This window comes from Kryptolebias marmoratus, linkage group LG22 (genome assembly GCF_001649575.2).
Source record: "Kryptolebias marmoratus isolate JLee-2015 linkage group LG22, ASM164957v2, whole genome shotgun sequence".
Classification (NCBI taxonomy): Eukaryota; Metazoa; Chordata; class Actinopteri; order Cyprinodontiformes; family Rivulidae; genus Kryptolebias; species Kryptolebias marmoratus.
The window spans coordinates 17,243,117-17,254,219 of NC_051451.1; the positions used below are offsets into that span (position 1 = coordinate 17,243,117).

The 11,103-nt window shown below is 42.9% G+C and overlaps 1 protein-coding gene across 7 annotated transcripts in view; it reads left to right on the forward strand.

Annotated features, from left to right (window-relative positions):
• The window catches only part of ctbp2a (C-terminal binding protein 2a), a 67,991-nt gene that overhangs the window by 38,515 nt on the left and 18,373 nt on the right, over positions 1 to 11,103 (forward strand). For 5 of the 7 annotated variants that reach the window (XM_017430214.3, XM_037973450.1, XM_037973447.1 and 2 more), the window contains one exon: positions 10,499 to 10,653. In XM_017430214.3, the coding sequence (XP_017285703.1) occupies positions 10,499 to 10,653 (155 nt within the window). Of the gene's footprint in view, positions 1 to 38; positions 786 to 10,498; positions 10,654 to 11,103 lie in introns of those variants that run through there. The other 2 variants (XM_037973449.1, XM_037973448.1) reach the window with 2 other exon arrangements.

Genomic DNA, 11,103 nt, shown 5'->3' on the forward strand with positions numbered 1-11,103 from the left:
TTTTTTTTTTTTTTCAGCCACCCCTTCCTCTCCCTCCCTCCGTCTCTTCTGTGACTTCCAACAAAAGGCTGACGGAGTGAGCCTGACGTCTGAATGAATAGCCCAAACCTGCTGTGAAGGGAGAGGAGAGGAGAGGAGGACGGAGCTGACGGAGAAGAAGAAGGAGGAGGCTGAGGAGGAGAAGAAAAAAATAAAACAACAAAACGATACAAGTGATCCGGCTCAAGAGGACGAGAAGAGGAGACAAGTACGGATCGCTTTCTGGAGCTGGAAGAGAGAAAAAAAAGGAAAAAATAGAAAAGATTCTTTTCATTTTCCTCCTCCTCCCCGGAGATTAAAGGAGTTGAAGGGTTTCGACGGGCACGCTTGGAAAACGGGAGGGGGGAGTGACCGTCGTTGCTCTCCCGTCCTCCCCCTCACCCACTGCCCTCCCGTGCCACCATCCATCCATTTTTTTTTTTTTCTCTCTCTCTCCTCTCTCTTGGTCCAGAGTACCAGTCATCCGAGAAATGGGAGTTCTGGGGGTGAGGTGACGGAGAAGGACGGATTTGGAAGCGAGCAGCGGGAGGAGAAGACGAGCTTAAGGAGGACAGAAGGAGGGGAGGGAGGCTGAGAGGGGGAGGAGGAGGAGGAGGGAGAGAGGAGGAGAGGATAACCCCAGGGCATAGTGTGTGAGAATACGCCCATCTCTGTTTTTTTTTTTTTTTTTTCCTGTCCCTGACCTCTACATTTCCTCTGCCATGTGCATCACCTGATTTGAAGAATGTGGAGGCAGCATTTCACAGGCAAGAAGCATGTTTCACATCATACGTGTTCAAATGTGTGTGTGTGTGTGTGTGTGTGTGTGTGTGCACTAATAGAGGATAATAATAATAATAAAGATCTGTGTTAAGTGTGTGTGTGTTTGTTTGGGTGACTGTGAGAGGTGGGAGTTGGCTTTTAGGCTAATGAGCTTCTTATGTTTTTGAAATGAAGTGTATCATGAAAACAGTTTGTGTGTGTGTGTGTGTGTATGTTTGTGCGCGTGTGCACCCATGTGAGTGAATCAGAGTTGTTGCAGCCGCCGAGCTCTGCGCAGCACCGTTTGCGGGGGGGTCAGAGGTCACGGGTGATCACACGAGTGGCTCTTCATGTGTGAGGGTTAATGAGTTGCTGAGGCTGACGACTCTTATTTTGAAAGGATTCGCGCCTCTTTCAGAGCTTATCCCGAAGCTCGAAAACAGCACGAAGCGAGAGAGAAATAACATTTTTCTGGGAAAATGTTGAAGCTGAAAGCAAGATGTTAAAACTCAAAGAAGAACGCTAGCTAAAAGGAGCTAAACACTAGCCAAACGCTAAAAGAAGCAAGGCACTAGCAAGCACCCAAAAAGTAGCAAAATGTTAGCTGAAGGCTAAAAGTAGCAAAACAGTAGATGAAAGCTAAAAGTAGCTAAAGGGTAGCTAGAAGCCAAAAGCAACAAAATGCAAAAGGAGACAACGATAGATGAAGTATGAAGCAGATTTCAAAGAAAACAATGTGTTTGAGGGAAATAAAGGGAAAATATTTGTAAATAAAAGTAAATATAACTATAAAAGTAGCAAAAGCCTGGAGTCGTAGCACACATCTCCTGAATGAGCGGAACGCTCTGATATATGAAGATACAGCAGGACGAAGTATGCAGAAGTGCCTAATAGATAAAAACAAGAAAAAAAAAAAACTAAAGATTTTTTTTCTTTTCATTGTTTCCAAAAAAAAGTGTGGGTAAAAAGATGAGCTGAAACAAAATCCAGCAGAAAAAAAACCTATCTGAAAGCAAACCTAGAAATGTTGTATAGTTTGAACATATTTGCTGTGTCTCACTTGATGGAACGGATCTGTGATTTATTTATTTATTTTATTTTTTTGTGCACATGTTTCCGATCTGGACACACTTGTCTGCATGAGAGCGTGTGGAGTCCAGCTGACGTGCACTGTCTGCTGTTCGTCAGTGCCCGACAGCTGCCTTTGTCTCGGACCCCCGGCCTTAATGGCCAAGTGCTTTTAAAGAGGGTGTGTGGGGTGTGTGTGTGTGTGTGGAGGTCTGTTTTACTTCTGGCTTTGCTTCGCTGTCAGCTCGCTCTGACACCATCTGTGATATCTTTGTGTCGGCATATGTTTTCCTCCTTCCTTCCTTTAACTCGCTCCCGCATTTTTTACATGCAATCCTGCCCGGCCCTCCTCCCTCCCTCCCTCGCCCCTCCGGTCTGAGCGTTTGGGTGGTGATAACTTTGGAAAGGGGTGAGGAGAGGGGTGGGAGGGGGGGACAGGCAGAGGGGGGGGAAGGACAAACAATGTCTTTGTGTGTCCACATAAGTGGAACAAGAGACGGGCCGGGGCGGCCTGCAGTGGAGCTGGGCATTAAAAGGGTCCGGTGGGGGCCAGCAGGAGGCCAAATCTGCCAAAGAAAAGACTGCACCTCCCCTCTTGATGCCGGGGGGATCGTAAACTTCCACGAGAAAGCAGCCTCTCCCGAGAATCGAGGCGCCCCTGACTTTTCCCAACATATTAGCGAGTGTAACGCTGTTGGTCTGCAGCTCCTGCAGCAGGAAAATAGACGGACGGTAGGCGGGACCGAACAAGAAGTGGAGGAAGGAGTGGCACCGGAGACACATCAGTGGCCTTCAGGGTCATTTTATCACCTGGGAAAGGAGGACATTGGTGATAGTGTCTGTGTGTGTGTGCGTGCTTGTGCACACGTCTGTTACCAAAATGTCTCATGAACCACTGGGCAGATTTTAATGAAACTTTTAGGAATTCATCCTTGGATGCACCTTTACAAACGATTAAATTTTGGAGCCAACTCAATTCTCGACGGCCGCCGCAGCCAGCTGACCTCATAAAACACAAAGATGGATACAATTCAGTCAGTTTTACAGATATTACGCTAAACATTCGGTATCATTGTAGCTAAGAGTCATTCACAACACATACTCTGAGTGCTACTCACTGTGTGAGATCTCTGCTTAAAACCTTAGCAATAACTGTTGGGGGTCAACCCTGTTTGTCTGTTAGCAAAATAGCTCATGAACCACTGGATGGGTTTTAATGAAACTTTGAGAAAGTAATCATCGGATGTATGTCTACAACTGATTAACTTTTAATGTTAATTCGTATCAAGATGGCCACCACAGCTAATTGATATTACCAACACAAAAATGGCTAGAACTCAGTCAGTTTAATAGATTTTTGAGCTGATATAAGACGTGGTAGTAGCTGAGAGTGATTCACAACACATACTCTGAGCGAGATATCTTGTGACGTCTCGTTAATGTTATTTTTGACCAAAACGGCTGCAACGCCGTCGTTTCTCCATGAAAAAGGCGGGTGATGTGCATTCCTTCGAGCGAGGACTGCTCGGCCTGTTGTCTGTGGGTGGGTGAAACAGCTAAACAGCACAAGGGCTGAGATGGATTTGTACTCCCAATGTTTTTACTGAAAAAAAACCCCAAAAACATCAGTTGTGGTGTTCTTCAAAGCTCCCGTTCTGCGTTCCGGTTGCCAGGTCAGGGAGCCTGCAGGAGCAAGATTTGATATGTTTAAAAGTCGAGCTTTTCTCTTCTCTTTCTGCCACACCTGCCAGAAAGGAAACCCACGGGGTCGTCGGCGTTCCCTCCCTCGTGTCACTCTTGGACTAGGCCATCTCCAAGCCCCCCCCCCCTGCCCAGCTTGGAAGTTGCTAGGTAACCAGAATCAGCTGTTGGTCTTCAGCCCACTAATGTCGTTTTGGTCCTGTGTTAACGAGAAAGTTTTTTGGTTTTTGTTTTTTTCTTGAAAGCTCGCAGACAACACTGTGCCATGGAAAATCTTCCTCACTTCCTTTCGTTTTTTTGTTTTTCTTTCCCCCCCGCTGATACAGCCTGCTGGCATTTATCACGGATCTGAGTGATTCAAGGAGCATTTTAGTTCCCGTTCCCTCAGCTGTTAGGGGATGGGGCTGCGAGATGAGAGTGAAAAGAATGAGACGGGGGGTGGTGGTGGTGGTGTTTGTGTGTGTGTGTGTGTGTGGTGTGGGGTGGGGGGGGGGTGATAAAAGTGGTCACCTATAATTTTGAGTCTTTTGAAAGTGATGTAGGAGAGAGGGTCTGAGTGTGCGCCTCCTCTGCAGGTGAAGAGAATAAACTCAGCACAGATCCAAGCTAGCAGGTACACAGTAAAAAAAAAAAACATGCAGAATGTTACAACGGTGCAGCTGAGTCGAGGAAACTCCAGAGCGGCGGAATTTACATTTCAACAGTGTGTCGCAAAAAAAGCAGCTCCAAATATCAATTGGAATGAAGCGCATCAATCAACCAGCAAAGAAACATCCATCTGTGTCGACCATCCAGGGTTGGTTGGAAATCCATGAAAACCAAAGGACAAAACCAGAGGACATGATTTGTCCCCAAAGAACCAAAAATCCTTTTAAGAATGTGGGTCCAAACCCTTAAAAAAGAAACTCTTTTAATAGTGACTTTTTTAATTCCGAATCAGGTTTATTTTTTTTTTATTTTTGTTTGTTTTGTCATGTTTATACTTTGTGAAAGATTTGACTTTATTTACAATATTTTTTTTTTCATTGAAATGAAGATTTTCTCCAAATATTTTTAAATATTTTGTGCTCTTTGAAATCTTCAGCTTAGTTTCTTTACATTTAGCATCTGTTTTTTTTTTAGTCTTAGCTTTAAGTTACTGTTTGGCTAATTTGAGGTTTTAGCTACTCTTTCACTAGTTTTAGCTGTTTTGGCGGTTTTAGCTTTTAGACACCCGGTTTGCTAATTTTCATTTTTGTTTTGACTTTTTTTTAAAAATTCCATTATGTCATTTTCTCAGGCGCTGAAACGTCTTCGGTCACATTTCGGCGTTCTTTTTGTGACCCGATCTGTTTATTTAGTGAAATCTCTGACTCGCGTCGTCAGGCGGCGCAGCGACGTGATGCTCGCTCACTGACATCAGCTGAAATGAGGCACCGAATCCAGTTCACAAAGGAGTGACGCGTCTTGAGTTTTATCTTTTATTTTTATTTTTTTTTATCTTAACTTAAAAACCTCTCTATTTTCTGTTGTCAGAATCCAAAAAGGGCTTTTTGTTTTGGAACATCTGTAATCCATTTGTGGCTGAGAGACAGAGAGACAGAGAGACAGAGAGAGAGAGAGAGAGAGAGAGAGAGAGAGAGAGAGAGAGAGAGAGAGAGAGAGAGAGAGAGAGAGAGAGAGACAGAGAGAGAGAGAGAGAGAGAGAGCACTGTTGCCAGCTCTGCCAAAGGTTTTCATACTTCTTTAAAAAAAAAAAGAAAACCATCCAGTTTGTGATTAGCGTTGGCTCGGGATGATATCAGTTTTAGTCCAACAAAGCTTTTCTCCAGGGATGAAAAAAACAAAAAAAACATGTGACCTCCGCTGGATTAGACACTCTGCTGTCACACTAAGTATGGTTTACATTTACTTCTTCAAGCTGCTGGCATCTTTGTTGCTTTCCTTCTGACGGACAAACAATGGTTGCTGTTGTGCTGCGATAAAAACCTTAATTGCTAGAACGGGTCCTTGGCACGAGGATTTACATTTTTCTGTTCAAAGACGAGCAGCCAGAACACGCTGAAGCTCCGCATCTTTAATCATGTTGTTTCTGCTGCTCAGAGAAGTTTATATAACAGGTAACGGACACAATGAGTCGTAGCTGTTTTGGTCAAACCTTGAAAGTAACATTATTCACAGTCGGATGCGATACGGCGATACTCTCGGCTACTACCACATCAAATTTGAGCTTAATATCTGCAAAACTGACTGAGTTATAGCCATTTATCTGTTTTGTTAGGTCAGTCAGCTGTGACGGCCATCTTGAATAAGTTTGAGGCCAAAGGTTAATCATTTATACATATACATGCAATGATTATTTCCTGAAAGTTTCCTTTAAATTTATCAAGTGGTTCACGAGTTATTTTGCTAACAGACGAAAAGAATTGACTCCAATACTTAGTGGCAATATTTTAAACAAAGATCTTGCACAATCTGTTTCTGCTCAGAATATGTGTTGGGGATCATTCTCAGACACTACCAGACAGAATCTTAGCTTAATATCTGTACAATTGACTGATGTATAGCTACTATAAGGTTTTTTTAAGTTGACTTGGCTGTAGCAGCAATTAGGAATCAGCATGATTCCAAAAGTTAATCAGTTTTACATATACATCCAGTGATTACTTTCTGCAAGTTTCATTTAAATTCATCCAGTGGTTCATGAGATATTTTGCTAACAGACAGAGACAAAAGCATTTTCTTCTACTTTCGCTTTTTTAATTTTTTTTTTTTTTTTTTTAACCAATACTGTGTTTGCTGACATTTTGTTAATAAGATAATAAGTGGATTTATCTGAAGTGGGTTTATCAGGATGTTGGAGGACTTAACAAATAATTACAGAATAATGCTTTTCAGAGTTGACCTAAAACTATCTGTTGCCTAAAACAATTCTTCTTTTAAAAAAAAAATATTAAAAAATATTAAATATATACTTATAAAATTAATTATAAAAATACAGCTTATAAAATTCTTTATAAAATTCTGCGGGTTCCTCCTTACACGGCGGGATAAAGCATAGTTTTTCTTTCCACTTGGCTGAGTAGAGTAAAGATTCATTTCTCTCTGTCTGTCAGCAGCGAGCGCCTTCCAATCACCGGTCAGGTCTTCCAGTCATTAGGAGCCTCGTTAACAACCTCGTTAATTATCAGCAGGATCTTCATGTGTTAAACTCGGCGCCACGTTCTGCCTTATTAGGCTGAATTTAGGCAATTAGCCACCAGGAAATAATTAATCAACAGCTTTTTGACCTACTCCCTTCAAGGAACGCAACTTTTCTTCTGACGCCTGCTTCCTGTTCGCCCGTGCTGCAGACATTAGGAGCAGTTTGATCCCGTTCATTTGTGGCAAAGTGTGTGTGTGTTATTTTACTTTATTTTATTTTTACAGTGTTTCCATGTGCTGTTTGAACAGTGGCACGTTCTCTCGTGTATCGCTGTCATAGGATGGAGGTATTTTTTTCACTCCGATAATGAACTCCGCAGGGGTGTGACGGGAGAGCTGTGGAGTCGCAGGTGTGTGTCTTTACAGCTGCCTCACTAACACACATCAAACACACACACACACAAGTTCACCCACCAAAAATAATATGTTCCTGTAGCTTGGACTACAGAGACTGAGACCACTTTTTTTTCAGCACCTCCTACAAATCACAAATCTAGTTGGTTTCTATTTATTCTGTTTGAGTTAACTTTTTTTTATTATTAGAAAGGGACAGGAAGAAGCACAGGAGAATGTTAGACATTAAAAGGTCAAGGAGAAGACCCAGCCTTTAAGGCTGCGATCAGGGAAAAGAAAACCCAGAGGTGGAAAAAAACATAAGTAGACACACAAACACCTGGATCACTTCCTGTCTCTCCTTGGACAATTTAAGTACAAAAATATATGTGGATTTCTTTGTTTTTTTGCACTATAACCTTAATATAATTCTACCTGGCATGTTAAAAAGGAGAATATATTGAAAGTATTAGGAGGTATGATTGTATCTACGTTAAATTTGATTGTGTTGTTGTTTTGTTTGAGATTGTCACTGTTGTTGTTGTTCTTCATAAAGTTCATTAAAAAAAAAAAGTCCTTAAGGAGACCAAAAACAACGTCATCTATGTGGGCTAGGGCTAAGGTATGGACAGGGTTTAGATTAGAGCATTGCTTATTTACATTATTACATTATAAAAATAAAGAACTGTAATAAATCGTTTAAAAAAAAATAAAACCCGGATCACTTCTTGTTCACACTTTTATCATTTTGACCAAATGTAAGCTGGTTGGGAACGGAACATCCAATCCCCCAGTGTGATCCGGATGGAAATAAAGTGACAGCAGACGCGATTAAAAAGGGGGTGTTGAGATGTCACCTGAGCAGAATTTAGCTCCGAAGTGTCTCAGCGAAGGAGTCCCTGGTTTCAGCGGAAGCAGGGGCGAACTCTTCCTGGGGAAGCAAACGGTTTGCATCGCGGGACGAAGGTGCTGCAGCTGACATGCAGGCGTGTGCTACGTGGCCCCGAACCGAGCCGGTGCATTAAAACCAGAAACGACCAAATGAACAACAGGCACAGTACACGTCCTAATATCTGTCATATATTAGACTATAATACTCAGTTCTTATTGTATTTTGTTTTATAAAAAGGGTTCATGTATGTGTTGGTTATAACATATACACAAAACAGTAAAACAAGCATGAATTGAAGCATTCCTTGAAGGAATGCATATCACCCGCTGGCTTTCATGCCAGAGTTTCAGACTAAGATTTTTTGTAGATCCAATGATTCCTTTCTGAACGTTTCAGGAGGTATTTTACTAACACAGACAGAGGGTTAATGGCAGAACGAAGCTCTGTTGGGGATTAAACTTAGCTACTGTCACACTAAATCTTAGGTCAGTATCTGTAGAATTGACTGAATTGTGACTAATTTGGCGTTTTCTAGGTCAGTTAGCTGTGGCAGCCATCTTGAATCTTGAAACTTCCTGAGATTTTCCCTAGATTTTGTCTAGCAGTTCAGGAGGTATTTCACTAACAGACAGCGTTGACTTTTAACAGTTAATGACAAAGTTTTAACCAAACATGTTATGTAATGTGTAGCTCTCAGAGGGTGTTTTGGGGATCACTCTCAGCTACTACCACACCAGATTCCAGCTCAGTACCTCGGACACTGACTGAGCTGTACATGTAGGTTTGTGGAGTCAAAAAGCCACAACAGGGACCCAGAAGAGACAGATTATTTAAAATGAGTAAAATCAAAGAAATAAGGGCAAAACAAAATCATGTATAGTAGTATTTTCTTTAACTTTGTCTGATTTCTAACTGTCCACTTCGCTCCTCCAGTTTGAGTCCCAGGCTAAAGTTTTCTAACGAGTATTCCTCCTCCTCATGGAAAAAAAGTGATGTGTGAAATCAGCCAAAACCCCCTTTTGAGGGCCGTGACTTTTACAACCCATCTAACCCAGGCAGTCCGCGTGTTAGAAGAAAGATAAACTGATGCAAACCTGCAGCTTTCTTCCAGCCATCATCGGCCTTTCGCTCCCATCGTCCCTCTCTTCCATCTCACCGTCTCACTCCTTTCCTGTCGCTCCTGCCTTTATAAATCCCCGGCCGTAAGCAGAAGCAGAGGAGGAAACAGTTATTAAATAAATAAAGCTAATAATAATGTCGGCCATTTGTCAGAGCAGTGGTATTAATGTCAGCCTGCTATGGTTTTATTTTTTTTTTTTAAATGAATCACTTTTGATTCCAGTTCTCAGTGTTTGGCCTTGAGCAGGAGGCATGTGTTGACTGCAAACAGCTGAGTGGAGAAAAGGAGCAAGTCTTCAATTTGAAACATGTAAAGTTCATGCTTCTTTCTCATTTTTTTATTTTTGTATCCATTTTTTTCATGTTTTAACTTTGCATGCATCAACTCTCTCTACAGTACACACATTAGCATGTTGTGGTCATGGAGGTCACACACACACACACTCACACACACACACTCTGCCTGCTTCCCTAAACTGGAGGAGTTAGAGACGCAGCCACGGAGCGAGCAGGCTTGGACGTCCTCTCCAGCAGCGCAGATGCCACTAAATAAAATATTTCATAATCCTGCCCAAATCCTCTAATCACCATGACAACAGGCAGCAGGGAGCCAGAGAGTGGATGCTGCTTGGACCCCCACACCACCCATTTTTTTTTTCTTTCCCATCTTTTTTTTTCCCCCCTTTTTTGGTTTTATCTGAATTAGGGTTTTTATTTTTCAGATTTTATTTTGCTTCGCAAGAGTAAACTGGGTTTCTTTTTCTGCCGCGCGCTTCATTACGCTGACGTGAAAGGAGATGTGATTATTCAATCAACTCTGCAACTCAGAATTGATCAACTTTCCAATTGTTCTTTTGTTGTTGTTGCCAAATTTGTCCTTGATGAGCCACTGTATCAAAACAGAAACCCCAAAATCTACTGTGGGTACTTATTATTCCTGTGTGAAGAATCTCCACACTGTGGCGACACACACACACACACACATACACACTCAAGGAAACACACACTAAAGGCCTGCTGGCTCCTGCACAGTGATAGGATAATGGAGGTGATGACCTCATGGGGTGAAAGGACCTGTTGCCTGGTAACAGCGTGGATAACACTGAGTCAAGGGGGTGGTCATGGCATCAGTGTGTGTGTGTGTGTGTGTGTGTGTGTGTGTATGCAAGCTATCGACCCATGCTGTCAGGTGAGGGAGATTATGACAGCGGTTTGAAGTAGAAAAGGCTCCACTGAAGTTCAGGGGGGATCGATCAGGTGTGTGTACGCCTAACAGCCAAAAAAAGACAAAAAAAAAACAGCCCGTGTAAACTCTTCCACTGCAGAGATGCAGTTTTTACATTTTAATGCTTCTTCTGCAGCTCGCTTGACTGTGTGTGCCACATAAATAATTGACTGCCTCGTTCCTCCTTCTCTCTGCAGGTATTCGGCCCCAGATCATGAACGGGCCTATGCACCCGCGCCCCCTGGTGGCGCTGCTGGATGGGCGCGACTGCACCGTGGAGATGCCCATCCTCAAAGATCTGGCCACGGTGGCTTTCTGTGACGCCCAGTCCACGCAAGAGATACACGAAAAGGTACCAGGACATTATTACCAACACGTTGGAATAGTTCCTCTTAGGGCGGCGCAATGTTACAAAACACGTAAGAGTGCGATTTTATTGTTGAGTATTACGATGGCAATATCAGCCGTGATCTAACCGGCATTTTCCTCTCTCTTGTCTTTATTTTTAATCATCACAGTTCTCACAACACGTTGTGTGTTTTGGCACATCAAAACCAGGGGTTCCCAAAGCTGGAGACTTGGGTTCATGAAACACCAACACCAACTGTGTTTTTTTTTTAAACTTTAAAAATGATTGCCTATAGAACAATTAGCTTTAAAGGGATCGCCTGTTCGGCCTGGAGGTGAGGCACGTTGGCGAGCGCCTGGTGGCCGGGCTTTCACCCATGGAGCCCGGCCGGGCACAGCCCGAAGAGGATACGTGGGTCCCCCTTCCCATGGGCTCACCACCTATGGGAGGGGC